This window comes from Sceloporus occidentalis, unplaced genomic scaffold (genome assembly GCF_023333645.1).
Source record: "Sceloporus occidentalis isolate IW3139 unplaced genomic scaffold, rSceOcc1.0.p SCAF_2, whole genome shotgun sequence".
NCBI classification, from domain to species: Eukaryota; Metazoa; Chordata; class Lepidosauria; order Squamata; family Phrynosomatidae; genus Sceloporus; species Sceloporus occidentalis.
In genome coordinates this window covers 90,191,055-90,209,941 of record NW_028316982.1, presented here as the reverse complement: position 1 = coordinate 90,209,941, position 18,887 = coordinate 90,191,055, and the positions used below count along the sequence as shown (strand labels likewise).

The window sequence follows — 18,887 nt, the reverse complement described above, 5'->3', positions numbered from 1 at the left end:
ATGATTGCCAATGGCTCCGATATTACTTTTGCCAGTTCTTTTAATACCCTTGGATGGAGTTCATCTGGTCCCGGAGACTTAAATTCATTTAGATTAACAAGGTGTTCCTCTACTATCTCTTTACTTATTCTGTGCTGAAATTCCCCTATTCTGTCCTCTGCTCCATTATCCTCAGGTTGAGCACCCTTTGCCTTTTCTGAGAAGACTGAGGCAAAGAAGGTGTTGAGTAATTCTGCCTTTTCTCTATCTCCTGTTAGCATTTTGCCATCTTCTCCATGCAGTGGCCCTACCGTTTCCTTCTTCTTCCTCTTGCTGCGGACATATCCAAAAAAGCCCTTTTTATTGTTCTTAACCTCTCTAGCAAGCCTGAGTTCATTCTGCGCTTTAGCTTTTCTGACTTTACCCCTACACATGCCTATTTCTTTGAATTCCTTTTTTGTGATTTCCCCCTTTTTCCATTTCTTATACATGTTCTGTTTCAAACTTAGCTCGGTTGAAAGTTCCTTAGTCATCCATCCTGGTTTCTTGAGACACCTCCCATTTTTCTTTCTCACTGGAACTGTTTGAAATTGTGCCTTCAGTATCTCCCTTTTGAGAAAGTCCCATCCGTCCTGAACTCCTTTATCGTTTAGTATTTCTGACCATGGAATCGCCCTCAATACTTCTCTAAGTTTACTGAAATCCGCTCTCCTAAAGTCTAGGATGTGTGTCTGACTCTGCCTGGCTTCTCCTTTCCACTGTATTACAAACTCCAGGAGAACATGGTCACTTCCACCTAATGATCCCACCACTTGCACCCCATTAACCAAGTCATCCTTGTTGGTTAGGATCAGATCTAAAATAGCTGACCCCCTTGTTGCCTCTTCCACCTTTTGGACCATGAAATTGTCTTCCAGGCAAGTGAGGAATTTGCTAGACCTTGAGGATTTTGCTGAGTTTGACTTCCAGCAAATATCAGGATAGTTGAAGTCGCCCATCACTACTACATCTCTCTTTTCTGACTGTGTGGTCATCTGTTCTAGAAAGATATCATCCAATTCCTCAGTCTGACTTGGGGGTCTGTAGTAGACTCCCACCGTAACACCCTTGTTGTTTCCCTCCCCTTTGATTCTTATCCAGATGCTCTCCACCTGGCTTCCATGATTGATGTCCAGGATCTCTTCACTGGTGTAAATATCTCTGACATATAGTGCTATTCCTCCTCCTTTCCTGTTTGGCATATTTCTCTTAATAAGGTTGTACCCCTCTATTTCCACATTCCAATCATGAGACTCATCCCACCAGGTTTCAGTGATGCCTATTATATCATATTTGCTTTGTTGTACTAGGAGTTCGAGTTCATCTTGCTTATTTCCCATGCTCTGTGCATTAGTGTAGAGACATCGCAGACCATGGTTCCCTTTTACTTGCTGCCTGTGCAAGTTTTTTTGCCTCCCACTGCTGGGTCCTTGCACTGTTTGCCTTGTTTCCTCTATGTCAGTTTGACTATTTTCGCCATCCCTTTCGCCTTCCTTAATATTGTCTCCCTTCCCCTCGGAACTCAGTTTAAAGCTCTCCTGATCAAGTTCTTGAGACTGTTGGCAAAAACATTTCTTCCAACTGGCGTGAGATGCAACCCGTCTGTTGCAAGAAGTCCCTCCTCATGGAACCGCAGCCCATGATCGAAGTATCCAAATCCTTCTCGGCGGCACCATCTGCGAAGCCAGTTGTTCACATCTGCTATTTTCCTCTCCCTTCCTGGACCATGCCCTTCAACTGGCAGAAGAGACGAGATGACAACCTGTACATCCATTCCTTTCAGCTTCCTACCAAGCGCCTCGTAATCCCTTTTGATGTTCTGAATGCTGTGTCTTGCAGTATCATTAGTTCCCACGTGGACCAAAAGGAAGGGGTATTGGTCAGTAGGCTTGACCAGTCTTGTCAGCCTCTCTGTCACATCACGGATCTTTGCACCTGGAAGACAACACACCTCTCGAGACATCTTGTCAGGCCTACAAATCACTGCTTCTGTACCCCTCAGCAAGGAGTCCCCCACTACGACCACACGCCTCCTCCGAGGCTTAGCAGTGACTGTTCCCTCGGGTGGGACTCTCAGGCTCCCCTGCTCTGTCCCAGAAGTCTGTCCATGCTGCTCTTCTTCATCCTCCTTGATAAGGGAAAGAGCTTCGAATCGATTCTCTAGCTGCAAGCTCCCCGAACAATTCCTTCTTGGCTTACTTCTCTTTGTGACATTCCTCCAGCTGTCTGCCTCCTCTGTTTGGCAAGTGACCTCTTCCACCCTAGCATCTTCCTCTGCGTGGTACTCATCCAAGATGGTTAGTTCAATTGTGTCCAGGAAATCTTCTTGTTCCCTAATATGCTGAAGTGTAGCTACTCTGGACTCCAGCTGCTGCACTTTCTCCTCCAAGAGTGCTACCAACTTGCACTTGGTGCATGTGAAGTTCTCCACTTCTGTAGGCAAGAAGAGAAACATCCCACAAGAGTTGCAGGTGACTGCGGCAGATCCCTCGTTGTCCATACTGCAAAGTCTTTAGTAATAAATATAACAGACAATCTACTGGGAATACTTCTTTAAAGGTAAGTACTGGCTGCTATCTTACACCTTAAGGGAAGGTTCTGTTTCAATATCTGATTCTAACCTGATGCCACTTGAGCAGAGTTGTTGAGTTAAAGAAAACGAAAATTCTCCTCTCTCTGGCCGGACTGTTCTGGAAGGCTCTGGAAGGTGGTATATAAAGCTAGTCTGCTAGCTCCGCCCCCTTGTGACTCACAGATGTGACTCACAGAAGCTCCACCCCTTCAGCAACGAACACACGGTCTCAAGCACATGGTCTCAAAATGGCTGCCAAGCAGCTCCTCTCCTTCTCCTCTCTCTGGCCGGACTGTTCTGGAAGGCTCTGGAAGTTGGTATATAAAGCTAGTCTGCTAGCTCCGCCCCCGTGCGAGTCACAGATGTGACTCACAGAAGCTCCGCCCCTTCAGCAACGAGCACCCGGTCTCAAGCACACGGTCTCAAAATGGCTGCCAAGCAGCTCCTCTCCTCCTCTCTCTGGCCGGACTGTTCTGGAAGGCTCTGGAAGGTGGTATATAAAGCTAGTATGCTAGCTCCGCCCCCTTGCAACTCACAGATGTGACTCACAGAAGCTCCGCCCCTTCAGCAACAAGCACACGGTCTCAAGCACACGGTCTCAAAATCGCTGCCAAGCAGCTCCTCTCCTTCTCCTCTCTCTGGCCGGACTGTTCTGGAAGGCTCTGGAAGTTGGTATATAAAGCTAGTCTGCTAGCTCCGCCCCCTTGCGACTCACAGATGTGACTCACAGAAGCTCCGCCCCTTCAGCAACAAGCACACGGTCTCAAGCACACGGTCTCAAAATCGCTGCCAAGCAGCTCCTCTCCTTCTCCTCTCTCTGGCCGGACTGAGAGGCATGCAGGCACTGTTTCAGAAGCCGAGAGAGTGTCACCTTCCAAAGTGTGTTTTGGGTGCTTTTAATGCTTTTAATGCTAACAAGTCTCCCTTGTTTTGACAGTGATAGTGTGATGATGATGATGATAATGATGATGATGATGATGAGGAGGAGGAGGATATGAGTCAGCTTGAGAGGCATGCAGGCACTGTTTCTTAAGCCAAGAGAGTGTGACTTTCCAAAGTGCCTTTTCTGTGTCTTTTTGGTTCTTTAATGGTGATATTGATATCAGCAAGCCTCTGTGGCAAGGCCAATGTAAATTGCTGTGATTTTTACAAACTCATGTGCAGTGAAGAAAAACCAAAGTCCCTTGACCAAGTACACACTTCTGAGAAGTACACTTGGTGCAAGAACGGTGAAACCACCTTGACATGTTCAATATGCATAGCCATGTTAAACCATGCTAAGTGTTAAACCCAAGGGGTTTGGTTATGGAATAAGCCTCTGAAATATGCAAGAGGCCACGTTAAGTAAAGCCATGTGAAATGCACAAATGTGCTATTGTGTGTGTTTTGGGATGCAGGTTGGGGGTGCTTGGCCAGAAAGGGACCGAGGAGGAGAGGGCGGGCACACGCCTCCTCCTCCCCGTGGGGCTTCGGTGGAAGCTCCGCCCCTGGTGTGCGGCTCCGCCCCTGGAGGGTGGAAGCTCCGCCCACAGCACGCAGCCCCGCCCCGGAGGGTGGAAGCTCCACCCCCCGGCTTCGGCCCTCCAGTCGTCTGAGGGACAGCAACCTGGCCCCCAGCTCAAAAAGGTTACCTACCCCTGTTTTAGGACATCTACATTTCTTGTCAATGCTTTGTAGTTGCATAATGCAAGACTTAAAGACAGTACACAAAAATACCCAACATCTAATGGTCCATGGTCCTTTTTAAAATGTATAAATGTATAATACATGCTGAGTTCCAACGGACTATAATATTTTATATATATATATATATATATATATATATATATATAAAATGGCAAATTGCTAAATTGCAATAAACTTATTTCTTGCTATTAATAGACCTGTTTCAAACTATAGAGGCAAATCCATCCAATTCTCGCAAAAATCTTTCAACAAATAGGTAAACCAAAACAATGGCCCACAGAAATGGGTCATGGAAATGCTAAATTCTAATCCCCAAGAAAGTGGACACTACAGATTGTAGTAATCACAGAACTGTATCTTTAATCTCCCATGCAAGCAAAAAGATTTTAGGACAAAGGCTTTTGCCATATACTCTATGAAATAAGAAATAACAGACACCCAACCTGGACTCAGAAGAGGAAGTGGACACTACAGATCATATTGCAAACATATGTTGGCTAATGGAGAGCACCCATAAACCAATCATGTGTAGATTATGAAAAACTATAGATCACTCTAAAAGAAAGGGGAATGTCACAACATTTGATTATCCTGATGAATAAACTATACTCTTGTCTTGCCTACTATCAGGAGGAAATATGGAGAAACAAAATGGTTTCCAGTTTTCAAGAGATTAGGCAAGGGTGGATTTTATCACCCTATTTGTTCACTTTATATGCTGAACATATATGGAGAATGGGATTACACTTGGAGGAATGGGATTTTAAAAGCAAGGGAAGGAACATCACTAATTTAAGATATGCAAATCATATCATATTACTAGTAGAAAATGGCAGTGACTTAGACCAGATACTGATTCAAATTAAAGAAGAAAGTACAAAAGCAGATTGCCAACAAGATTAAGAAGACAAAAATAATGACCACAGAGCATTTATATAACTTTAAAGTGGACGATGAAGACATCAATATTATTAAAGATTTTCTATATGTCAGCTGAGTCATGAAAAGAAGACTAAAAGTTTCTTGCTACACTGAAGAATTAATGCAGTTTGACATTGCTTTAACTGTCATGGCTCCACCCAATGGAATCCTGGGATTTGTAGTTTGTTATGGCACCAGAGCTCTAACAGAGAAGGCTAAATAGCTCACAAAACTACAGAATTCCATAGTATTGAGCCATGGTATTGAGCTATGGAGGACTTAGATAAGATGCTCAAGTGTAAAAATATATAATTAAATACCAAAGCCCTGATAATCTACACCATAGTATTTCTGATTTATACATATGGCTGTGAAAGTGGACAGTGAAGAAAGCTAACAAGAACAAAATCATTTTAAATGTGTTGCAGTATAACTCTATGGATGTCACAGACCACCTAAAAGACAAATCAATGGGTACAGAACATCAAGCAGGAATCCTCACTAGAACTCAATATGACCAAACTGAGGCTATTGTACTTTGGACACTTCAACTGCATCTGCACTGCAGAAGCAATCCAGTTTGACACCACTTTAACTGCCATAGCTCAATGCTATGGAATTCTGGGAATTGTAGTTTATTTTGGCAACAGCGCTCTCTGACAGAGAAGGCTAAATGTCTCACAAAACTACAATTCCCGGAATTTCATAGCATTAAGCCATGACAGTTCAAGTGGTATCAGACTGGCAGTGCAGATGCTGCCTTCATGAGATAACATGATAACAATGTTTGGTGAAACTGAAGGCAGTAGGGAAAGAGGAAGACTACATTACAGGTAGAGAGGTTCAATAAAGAAATCCATGGCCTTTAGCTTGCAAGACCTGAGTTGGATGTTAATAACAGGGTCTAGTGGGGGTTTACCATTTATAGGACTACACTTGTCCCTCCACATTTGCTGGGATTAGGGGCAAAGGGCCCCCATGAATGTGGAAAAACCGCAAATTACAAAACCACTCTGTTTTTACTGAGCGAACACCTCTCTAGAAATCTCTAGCTCCTCCTGTACAACTTTGTAGTCAACATCTGCCAGACACTGACCACAAAATTGCACTGGAGGAGCTACAAATGCTTAGTGGAGTGTTCTCTCTAGGTCCTTCAGTGTGATTTTTGGTTAAAGTTGACCATAGAGTTACGCTGGGGGACCTAGAGATTCCTATAGAAAACATACTAATAAAATCTGTGAATAATCAAATCTGCAAAAGTCAAAGCCGCAAATGTGGAAAGACAAATGTACTATAAATTGAAGCTATCTTTGATGGTACATAACAGCTTAACAATAAAAGTTAACCAGTGCTTTCATATAACTGTTATCTTATACTACAGTTACAGCAAAAGTTTTCTCCAAAAAAGGAGAAAATTTCAGTGGGAGTAGATATTCCCACTGCACATTTGTTTGATTTATTAAGCATGGTTATTGGGGAGCCAGTGTTATGTCTGTACTTACCTACTGTATGCAATTTACAACTACTAGTAAGAAGAAAATATTTTATTTGAAGTGTAGGGAAAAAAGCAACCTACAAATTTTCAGTCAGTACCCAGTTAAGACATAAGAATGACTTGTCACTACTAAAATAAGGCCACATAAACCTCATGCTTCATGATTAACTAGCTATCCATGGGAAACCCCAAAGAAGGGCATGATGGTAATTGCCCTTTCTCTTCTTATTTGTATGCAGTTACAAATAGGGACACCACTGCTTAATGCCCCTTGTTTCTAAGTAAATATCACTTGAGCAAACCATGGTTCTCTGATTTTATGGGTGGAATGGGTAAGAGGGAAGTGTAGTTAGTTCAAAAGTAGCAGCCAAAGCTGAAACCATGGCAACTATGTAACTTCTACTGAAGCTTGGATTCTGTTGAAGAGGAACACAAATACCTTGGATTGCTGTTTTTGGATCCCAGCCTTCAACATCAATCAGATATCTAAAGGAATATACAGACACATGTTGATCACTAAATCAGAACATATCACCGTAGTGTAAATAATTATTTCACTTTTGCTGAGATACTTGCCTACATATAAGGTAACCTGTCCTATTAATTCCATAAGTACAGTTTACTCCAATGAGTTTTTCTGTTTAAAAAGCAAAAGGGGAAAATAACATGAATATAAACATAGTGCTGGTTTGTTGTAAAAGAAGAAATTTTGAAAAATACTATTGCTGCTTTATAGAAGTGGTACAATTACATTTCTATGAAACGTTGATTCTGAACATATCGTTCTCTTTAAGAGATGGTGAATTCAGCAGCAGGTTGTATGCCCCTGCTTGCACTTGCCAAACCCTCACAATGATGTGATAAGGCACTGCTAAGGCCAACAGGATCTGCCATTTATTCGATGAGGGAATGGCTCAAAAGCTGCTTTGGCTAAATCTTGAATCAGCTTCTCCTGCCTAACTGTTGAGTTATAGAGTTGACAGCAGAGAGGACATCTTTGGGCCAAAATTGTCGGCCCTAAAGGAGTAGCTTGATGCCACCCCTTTGGATGCCGAATTGGAGCTGCAGCAACTGCATGCCATGCCCCCAACCAGACTGTTTGCCAATGCAAAAAGAAACAGCAGAAAGCTGCTCCTTTTTGAGCCAGCAAAAAGATGGCTTTTCCGCCACTGTCGCAGCTTTGCAGCACTCCTGTGGCATGCAACATCTAAACACAATGCTGCCAGAGTATTGCAAAACTGCCTGCCATGTGGTCAGGCTGCTGGCTTCATGGTGGTATCCTGACAGCTTGGGGGCATGAGTCATCTGAAGGACATGCCTCCAAGCCGCTGGGAAACTGCCTCAAAGGGATGCTTTGTTTCGCCCCTTAGATGGATTGCATCAAATGCAACAGACATTAGTTTTGCAGGTCCCAGAATGGATGTCTGGCTTTCCCTTCAGATGATCCATGCTATGCAGAAATCTGTGTCTGCACAGGGTAATATGTGGATTTGGACAATATGGATACACATTTTAATGGCAATCATTTCTATATAAAGGGAGTGATGCAAAGAAACAAACAAATAGACCGCCCATAGGCATTTTGGATTTGAATTTCTTGGACATCATCCTCCTTATACTGCAAGGCAAACTACATTGGAATTTCAGGCAAGCTACAATAAATACATTAGATACATTATGAATGTGGTCTCTTCCAACTCTATGATTCTATTCTTCTATGTAGGTATGTATTCAACATATACATTTTTATTATTTAAATAGCAGCTGCACGGGACCCCCTCCAGCAAATAAGATAGAAACCAGAGTATGAAGGAAGGGAAATTAACCCTTCCCCCGCATCACAATCCCAATTAGCACTGTGAATTTTCAACTACTATCCACCCTATAACAAAAGCAAATTACGACTAGAAAAATAAAAATGTTAAGGGTGAGAGGAGGAAGACTTTCATTGGGACTGCAGCATGCTAGGAGAGAAGCATCCTGCCCCCAACATGCATTCCTTACATGATATTTAAACAAGAAAAATCAGGGAAGGTAAATACACATATTTAATATTCTGTATGGTTTGTTCTATAGTCATAACTTTGGAAAGAAGTTTATCAAATGGCAGAGAGTTCTTCCTTTGGGGGAAAAAAACCCCAAAACTAAAACAAACCCACATTCTGCTGGTGGTTTTTAGGATCCATCTCAGTATTCACAGTTCAGAAATGTGTTTATACAAATAAAAGTGACTTCACACATACAGTTGACTCTCTCTCATTTTTATTTTAAAAAGCAAATCCTGCTTCACTCATCTCACAACTCTCCCATTATTTAACAACAAATAAAGCACTTCAAATTTTATTTATATTCTTATTTATAAAAGTGTGTGTGTGCGTGTGTTCTTATGACTGCAATTGTTAAATGGGTAAATACAAATGTTGAAACACTTGGACAACTTCAACAGGAAAGAAGAAACCCTCAAAGTAAATAAAGTTTGGCTACCAGTCCTGAAGGATATCAAAACCAGGACTCAGCAAATGCAAATGAGAAAACACTCAGGGTGAGAGGCTTTCCCAGCAAACAATGATCACCAGTTAGCAGACACTAATCCTCTTTTGCATATCCTCCCACTCTGAGACCCAGCCATCAACAACAAAACAATACACAGATTAACATGGGAATCATTCCTCCTGACCCAGGGTCACATAGTATATATATACCCACTCTCTTCCAGGTTAGCATTCTCTGAAGATGCCAGCAACAGATGCTGGCGAAACGTCAGAAATAAACTCTTATAGAACATGGCCACATAGCCCAAAAAAACCACAAAAAACCATGGATGCCGGCCATGAAAGCCTTCAGCTTCACATTACAAATGTTGAAAGTTTCCCAGTTACTGCTCTATGAGTCTAGAAGGACCTAAACAGGACATTCCAGGGATGGGATAGAATGTAGTGGCCATGTATCTGCTGACTCCAAGGCCCCTTCATATGCCTAAGAGGAGCCAAATTTGGATCTGGATCCAAAAAGCTGCTGGACAGGACAAAGTTAATATAGCCTCTGGTTGGCATAAGCTAGGGTGGGTTTGGAAGTGGTAGACAATTCACTCATTCAGTACCCTACCCTGAGTTCTGCCCCAGTTAGGATTGCTGTGCTCATCCTGCACAAAATTAAATATGTTGTTAATTACCATTTTCTGCATTTTCCCATAAGAACTTTCTGACCCATTTTTTGAATTGTAGAATAGTGGCATCATCTGGAACTTTATGTCCAGCAGTAACAAGTTTCTTATACTCCACACTTTTAGGCAAATCCTAGCAACAACAAAGGAAACAAATTATTATTATTATGCTTTATTTATATAGCGCTGTAGATTTACACAGCGCTGTACATACAAACAATAAAATAGATAAAGTAAACCTGCCCATGGCATACAATCTAAGAAATTGCAGCATATCCATTACTATGCATCTATAAGGCTAACAAAATAAAATTCATTGGTACAAGTCAGAAGTGCCCCATTGAGTCAAGTAAATAATTCTGCCAAAGGTTCTTGTATAAACTCAAACTTTGATGGTTTTGATCTTGATTCAGAAACTGAATGTGAATGCAACAACTCCATCCAAATTTGTGTCACCTTCCTTCCATATACTGCATTTTTATTTATTTTGTGAATAATTTAACAGGAACCCTGTTTATGAGAGAAAGCCAAAGGCTTGCCTTACATACTTGTACATAGGGTAGACTTACATAAACTTCATGTATGAGGGCAGGTTTGGGGGCCAAAATTATGGATTTTGATATGACCCATGAAGAAGTTGAGATTAAAACATAAGGACGTGTAACAAAAGATGTAAAGGAAGAAACAAAGGAAAATGATACCAATAACTTACGAAATTTGGCATGCATAATGTTTGTGCTCTCCCTAAAGGCTGGATAGATAAGAAGGGAACTACTGTAAATGGTGGCTATGTGATGTGTTGGGGAGGCAACCACTCTCAGTCATGTCTAAGAAAATGCACATATATCAAAAAGGATGTAAAGACAAGAGTTAAGATAAAGTATTAACTCCTATAAAAAAGGAATGATCTTCTTCTCTGAGTAGAGTAGTGGAAGGCAAGATCTTTCTCTGTGTTCCAGGAGAACCTAAAAGAAAAACCAATTCCCTTTATTCTCTCAGTGCATCTTTGAGGGAAAGAGCCAAAGAGCTGCCATTGCTGAGATTTTCCTGCCCAGGCATTAAAAAAAAGGCCAGAAATGGCACCCCAGCAAGGAGAGTAGAGGAGGTCAGTAATTTTTTTAGGTTCTCCTGTGATGGACCAAACTCTTGCCTTTTGCCATTCCTTTAAAAAAAGAGTTAAGGTACAGTGCTTACTTTGACCCATGAATAAGTCGACACAAGTTTTTTGGTTCAATTTTTGATCAAAATTTTTACACTTATACATGAGTATATACACTACATGAGAGCCAGTGTGGTGCAGTGGTTTGAGCATTCGACTATGACTCTGAAGAATTATAGTTTGAGTCCCCGCTCAGCCATGAAAACTCACTGGGCGACCTTGTGTGAGTCACACACTCTTAGCCCCAGAAACTCCAGTGATAGGGTTGCCTTATGGTCACCATAAGTTGGAAACAACTTGAAAGTACACAACAACAACAATACAGGTGGCTCTTTGTATCCATGGTGGTTCCGTTCCAGCCCCCCTCCCCATGGATAGCAAATTCCGTGGGACCTCAAGTTCTGCTGGCCTCAATGGAAGTGCAATAAGCACACAAACACACTGCTGGAGCAGCATGCATGCGCCACCATTGGGGAGAATAAAGTGGGGCCATCCATGGATGGCAAGCTTGCAGAAAAGAAGAGCTGATTGTATACAGTACAGTGGAACCTCGCCATACGCGGGGGATCCGTTCCGGATCCCGCCGCGTATGGCGATTTCTGCCTATGCTCGAGCCCCATTGTAAACAATGGGGCTCATGCACGGCGGCGCGGAGGTGCGCGGGGCGCAACGGGCGCGTGCGGGGCGCAACGGGCACACGCACCCATTCAAGTGAATGGGACGCGCCGCCCTTCCGCCCTGTGCACGCGCCGCGGCTTGAGCACGTATGCTCAAGGCCGCGTATGGCGCGCCCGCCTATGGCGAGGTTCCACTGTATATACCAGATTCCAAAGGTTGCTGTGCCATGTTATCATCACACACTTCTGTCAGGATCAGCTTAGAATGTAATCAGTGTCTCTTTCCATACTGAACACTCTGCATATGTATGTATGTGCCTTCAAACTGCCTGTAAACCTAGGGCAACACCATGAATTTCTCAGGGTTTTCTAAGGCAAGGAATAATCAGAGGTGGTTTGTCAGTTCCCTCCTCCAAAATATAGTCTATAGCACCTGGTATCCATTGGCTGGATCTGATGGTTTTAGGGTATTTAGGCCTTAAGTACCCTATGAGAATTAAATTAATGACAGCCATTTCATGTAAGCATTGCTATCGAGAAAATGAAATGTTATTAATCTTTAAGTGATATTTTTCTGCTTTTGGTAAATTGATTAAAGTCAATGACTACGGTAGTACTGTTACAGTATCAAATTGGATGACTGATACAACTGGAAGTGATAATACTACTACTATTCTTTGTGTTCTTCATTCATTTATATCCTGATTTTTCCCAAAAAAGTAGGACTTAAGGTGGCTTAGAAAAATTAAAACAAATACGCAGATAAAAGTATGAATAAAAAGAGTTATGTAAACAACTTATGTGTTTGTATTCAGCAATATAACTATACTAGGATAAAGCCTTTTGAGCTGTGTTGTTTTTGTTGTATGCCTTCAAGTAATTTCCCACTTCTAAGTCATTTTGAACCTAAGGCTGGAAGTGATAAGACTAATCATAGGGTTTTCTTAGCAAGATTTGTTCAGAGGAGGTTTGCTGTTGCCTTCCCCTGAGGCTGAGAGCATGTGACTTGCCTAATGTCACCCAGTGGGTTTCATGACTCAGCTGGGAATTGCACCCTGGTTTCCAGAGTTGTAATCCAACACTCAAACCACTGTACCACTGTTTCCACCCTTTTGAGCTAGCAACTGTGTATTTTCAGAATGAACACAAGGATGGTCTCATACACACAGGAAAATGCTTCGGATCATCCGCGACAGCTGCCTTTCTGTAATGACATGGATAGCCATTCATGTTCTCTTTACTTATTTTCCCATTATTGCTTAGCCCCTACACCACACCACTCTTCTTTCTGCAGTTTCTAGTGCAATTTGAATTCAAGCACAAGGTTGGTATCCACTACAGATTTTGTTGTTTAAGCAACTGCACAACCAACCTGTAATTTAGGACAATTTAGTCCACTTAGGCGGGTTACAAACCGCCATTAGGGACATCCTGAGGACGTCCCAGTTTGAAAAAGGGGCGTCTCTTCTAGACGCCCCTTACCCTATCATGGACTCAGTCCGTACAAAATGGCGGCACCCTGTTCCTACGGGCACTGCCATTTTGACGTAGCGGATGCTCTGCGTCCGCACATGGCGCACCAGGGCCTGAGAAGGAGCGCAATTTCTACGCTCCTTCTCTGCAGCGTCCGGGAACCGCACCATTTAAAGGCTGTGGTTCCCGGACTCTGCAAGCAGAGGCAGAGCCAGACCGCTGCTTCTCAGCGGTCTGTAACGCGCCCCCGTCTAGAATTACACAAGATTTGGGCCATGTTTTAGGAGTTTATTGCTTCACACTCCTAAAACGGGGCTAGGTTGCTTTAAATGCGGTTTCTGCCTCCTGTTACATTTTGTAGTTTAGGAAGGGGCATTTAGAATATTCAGTCAGAGAGCTCTTAAGCCTTACTGAACTACAAACCCCAAAATGCAACAGGAGGCAAGGACCGCATTTAAAACGACCTAGCTTCGCTTTAATACTTTAAAACGATAAACTCCTTAATGTTTATTATTTTGAGACTACAGTTCTGTGCAGATCCACTTGGCAGTAGCTTCATGCAAGACTGTGGATCTTAATCTCTTAAACATGATAAATAGTACAATTTTTAATACGCTAAGTGACAATTGATACATTTTGTGTTGTTAGATAATTAAATATTACCTAAACTTAATTCACACTCAGAAATAATCGAGTTTGACTCCATTTTAGTTGCCGTGGCTCTGGGGGCAGAGCAAACTACAAATCCCAGGATTTTGTAGAATGGAGCCATGGCAGTAAAAGTGGTGCCAAACTGCATTTCTGCAGTGTAGATGCAGCCCATGATAAGAAATAAATATTGCATATATTCTAACTTTTCTCAAAAAAATTCCTTTTTTCTCATTTTTGAGGTAGGGGTGGGGGAGAATGGCTTTACATTTTTATCAATAGTTTACATGTTACTAAGCCTAAGTATTTGTAACTGGAATAAACACAGTTTTTTCTTTCTTTTTTGGTACTCTTTAGCTTTTCCTGCGTCCCTTCCCTTGTTTCACTGATTCATCTATGTCAAATATTAGATTGTAAGCTCTTGGCCGGGGGCGGGGAGAGGAGCAGAGATTTATCCACTTGTGTTCTGTAAAGCCTCGTGTAAATTGATGGTGCTACAAATAAAAAATGTGACATCATGAAAGAATTCATTGAAGAATACATAGTTCTTTCATAGCTAAAGACCATATAAATGATGAAGTGTTGATCAATTTTCAGATCTGTGTTAAAAAGCACAGAATCAAAGCTTAATTTTCTTTTAAAATATTAATTTACTACTACCTTAGCATAATTGTATTTTGCGGTATTTGTTAAATCGATAATTAAGCCAAGTTTCACATTGAGGGCCTTCAACGCAGCATTCAGATCTTTCGGTGTAAACTTTTTTGTTGTCAGTACCTGAGTAAAACAGAGGAAAAAGAGGTCATATTTTGCACGTGGGAAGATATTCCTATGTAAATACAAGAATCTGCTTTATGTGGATTAGAAATTAGAAATAAACATTCAAGATTAGGAGGTAGTTCATAACTGTTTACTTTAAAATAAATAGGAGATACAAGTAGTAGGACATTTATTACTTACTATTCCCACCCACCCCTTCAATTTACACCTCTTGTTTGTTTGTTTATTTTTCTAATCAAAACCAGAAATGGGTAATGCTAGTCTAGGTTCTAAATTGCATTGGTCCAAACTGAACAAATTAATGTGTCTAAGAAAGCAGGTATTTGGTCAAATGCCAGATTTTTGGTCACAAATCTCCAGAACTGGAGTTAGTGCAATTCCAGCCTATGTTTGTAAAGACAAACTGCTAAGCAGAATCTAGGTGGAGTAGATCATTGTAAACATCTTTTGTCTCTAGATTTTCACTGTTTGAAGTATCCTTCACAGTATATCTCTTTGCATGCTCTTGGGCAATACTACCATTTATCAGCAAGCAGCAAACAGAATTTCCCATTCTTGAACTTATGTGTGACTTCGTCTAGAGCAGAGGGGCTAGGAGATAAGAACAGAAAGAAATGCAACAGCTCTTCATATTTAACTAACATTACTGTATCATCCTGTTTCTTTTTGTCAGCCCTAAGAAGCAAGCTAAAGACAGGGAGAATTTACAATTTGTGTGAATCTAGATTCCTGGAAAATTCTCATGTGGCCCAGGAGGAAATACTGCAGCGTAAGGTGTACATAAATGTAGGGCACACAGGACCAGTTCCTGTACTCTGAATAGAAATTGTCTTCATTTCCTACCTCTCAGTTAATTAACTCTACAGATGCAATCAAGAGACAAGTCTTGTTCTTGAGAGCAAAGCCAATATACAGGCCAATATCCTTAATAAACCTGGATTACTGGTTCCACCAGCATATTTATGGAAAGTGTGGACTCTGGGAGAGTGAAGATAGAGGAAGCCAGTCCAGATGTTTCCCAAAACATCCCATAGCCAATCCGTGATGTTTTGACCAGGGATGGAGCTATGCCTGGGGCCACAGAGCAGCCATTGCACTGCCTAGTGAATCACTTGCATATGAAGGTACCCAATACCTCCTTATGCAAAGTCAGAAAAAGTAGAGCAATTCCTAGTTGTTGCACCAAAGCAGTCCAACAGGATTTTGACCACAATTTGCATTAGAACTACACTATTTCTAGTGATGTCAGCCTTACAGACTGTAGAAGATTAAGTATTGCCTTTTTCTTGTAAATATTCTTCTGTTGATCTGTGTTAGAATAGAGGAACAAGCACTGATTGTATAAAATGTATCTGAATGTATCTTTTTTTTCTACATTCTATGATTAACAGGCATTTATGAAATAGCATTTTATATATACCCCTTTCAACGGTACTTTGAAAGCAATAAATCAAGTCCCTGGTATAGGTTGTCCAATTGGTTGTATATCCCGCCATCTGTGAACAAAAACAAAACATGTTTGATTGTTTATACATGTGTTAGGAGGATCAATATTGCAGTTAAGTATTTTACAGTAAACATCATAGTCCTGATCCAAAGATATATAAAATGACCAAAGACTGTTTTTAGATTACTGTAGATTAAGATCACTGGCACATTATTGTTGTCATCTTCCTGTCATTGGAAGCTAGCTACTATTTTCATCCCCACCCTGCTTCTGATACTGAAAAAACTGATGGCTTTACCATTAGCCTAATCTTACATATGCAATTCTTAGTCCACTGTTACTGAGTCAGAGAAGTCAAATATGAAAGCCCTTTTGCATCAGTGGTTTTCAATCCACCAGACAATGCATATGTGATAGCTTGTCACAGAGGCTCCTACTGAATCAGACTGCAGGTCTTAAAGCAGAGATGATCTGATGAGCAGGATTCATTTTAGATCCGGTACAAAACAAACAAACAAACAAAAACAAAAACCAGAGCAAACCAGAGAAGTAAATTCAGCTGAATCACTGTGTAAACAAAAACCATGACAGAACCACTTTTTTGTTTTAAGGAATTGCTAGTGTTATTTTCTCATTATCTGCGCTAACATAGTATTGAAAGTAAGTATGGACAAAACACTTACTGAGACCTCAGAGCATGATGCAGTCAAAGCATTTGTTAGTCTCTTGGATTTCAATGGGAAAGAGTCTTTTTATGAAGACTCAAGTAAAAAAAAATCCACATGCACACACAAGAGAGAACTGTGCTCAGAAGTTTCCAATGGATGCGATTGTCCTGTTACGCACTATTCTCTTCCCCAACACACACATCTTATTTGGACACAATAGTATATACAGAAAAAATGGCAATCACCTTGTAAATATTTTGTATATTAAAAATTTAAAAACATTTATAGCTATGTTACTACCCATTGGTTTTTTTTAAAGCTAAACTGAAGTAATATATAATTCATCTTCTGGAACATTCAACTAGGAAACTTAAGTTAACATACAGTGATAGAGTTTGTATTCTCACACTCCTGTTTCTCATATCTAGACTGAGAAAATAATCTTTTGAGATAATCAGCAGAGGTCCTTTTCATACTATGAGATTCAGCAGATGGTTACTGAGGGAAAAGAACTCACTGAGATGATGTCTCAGTTTTGGAACGTGTTTCCCAAGCAGGCTTGTCTGGCACTTAGCTTTGATGTCTTTCCAAAGTTAAACCTGTTTTGAGATTCCCAGACTTCTTATGTCATGTCACTCTCTTCTGTTCTGTTTCCTAATAGTGTTCAATACAGCTTTTATTGAATTGCTCCTTTTAGTTTTTTCTACTTATTTTAATGTAATGTTGATGGGCAGGACACACATTGTAAACAAAAATGACAATAATAATATTCATTCTGTGAAATGTAAAAAGTATCTGACCCTTTTGTAAATTGATTTAATCTTAACAAAGGTATCTGGACACTCTCTCAATACATAATTTAATAATACAGTGGAACCTCGGGATACGAAATACCCGGGTTACGAATTTTTCGGGACCCGAAAAAATCCAATTGGAAATAATTGTTCCGGGTTACGAACGTTTTTTCGGGTCCCGAAAAAACTTTTGGTGCTTTTTGCCGCGATTTTACACCAAATCGCGGCTTTTCCCCATTAGCGGCTATGGGGATTCGGCTTGCGAAAGCCGTTCGGGTTACGAAAGCGGCCGCGGAACGAATTATTTTCGTAACCCGAGGCTCCACTGTAATAATAAAAATAATAAAACTTTATTTATATACCACTTTTCCGGTGATCAAAGTGGTGTACAACAAGAATATAGGTACATACAGATTAAAAATATAAAATCCACAATCTCAATATACATAAAAACACACAGCCAAGAGTCTTTTCAGTCAATGATGTGCAAGTCTATCAAGAGTAATGACTACAAAGAGTCAGACGGATATGCCAGTTGAAATAAATGTGTCTTCAGAGCCTTTTTAAATGCATCCAAAGTGGAGCAGGCTCGGATTTCATCAGGAAGGTTATTCCAGAGAGTAGGTGCTGTCGATGTGAATGACTTCTTGTGAGTTGTTGACAACCTCACTCTCGGACATTCTAATAAGAATTTCCCTGATGTTCTGAGAGTGCGGGGCGGTCTCAAGTAGCTCCTTCAAGTAGCTCGGGCCCAAGCCATGTAGGGCTTTATAGGTAATAACCGACACTTTGTATTGGGCCCGGAAGCTAATGGGCAGCCAGTGAAGAGATTTTAAGACCGGGGTTATATGGTCTGCCCTAGATGTTCCAGCGACCAACCTGGCTGCCGCATTTTGCACTAACTGAAGCTTCCGGACTTGGTACAAAGGTAGCCCCATGTAGAGCGCATTACAGAAATCTAACCGAGAGGTTACCAGTGCATGTACTACCGTTTCAAGGTCCTTTTGGTCCAAACAGGGACGCAGCTGGCGTATCAGCCGAAGCTGGTACCAAGCACTCTTGGCCATCGCATCCACCTGGGATGACAGTTGTAAGGATGAGTCCAAGAGTACTCCCAAACTGCGAACTTTGTCCTTTAGGGGGAGGCTAACCCCGTCTAGGACTGGATGACAAATAGCACTTACTATGGAACTATTCAAATGAGTCTATAAGGTTGCAGTTTGACATCACTTTTAATGTCATAGCTCAATGCTATGAAATTCTGAGATGTGTCGTTTTGTGAGATATTTAGCCTTTCCTGCCAGAGAGCTCTAGTGCCATAACAAATTATAAATCGCAGAATTCCATAGCATTGAGCTATGGTGTTATTGGCAGATGCTGCCTAGGTCTGCTATTTATGGGACAAAATAAATCAAGGCGGGGGAAATATGGCTTACAGGTCACGTG

General features: G+C 41.2%; 1 protein-coding gene across 1 annotated transcript in view; it reads right to left on the bottom strand.

Moving 5' to 3' along the window:
* Positions 1-15,490, bottom strand: part of LOC149318666 (uncharacterized) — a 34,904-nt gene extending 19,414 nt beyond the window's left edge. The window contains exons 1-5 of the mRNA XM_089508346.1: positions 15,476-15,490; positions 14,413-14,529; positions 9,865-9,988; positions 7,269-7,329; positions 7,132-7,178 (exon numbers count right to left, since the gene is read on the bottom strand). Coding sequence (XP_089364472.1) covers positions 7,132-7,178; positions 7,269-7,329; positions 9,865-9,988; positions 14,413-14,529; positions 15,476-15,490 — 364 coding nt within the window. The remainder of the gene's footprint in view (positions 1-7,131; positions 7,179-7,268; positions 7,330-9,864; positions 9,989-14,412; positions 14,530-15,475) is intronic.
* Positions 15,491-18,887: the final 3,397 nt, after the last annotated feature.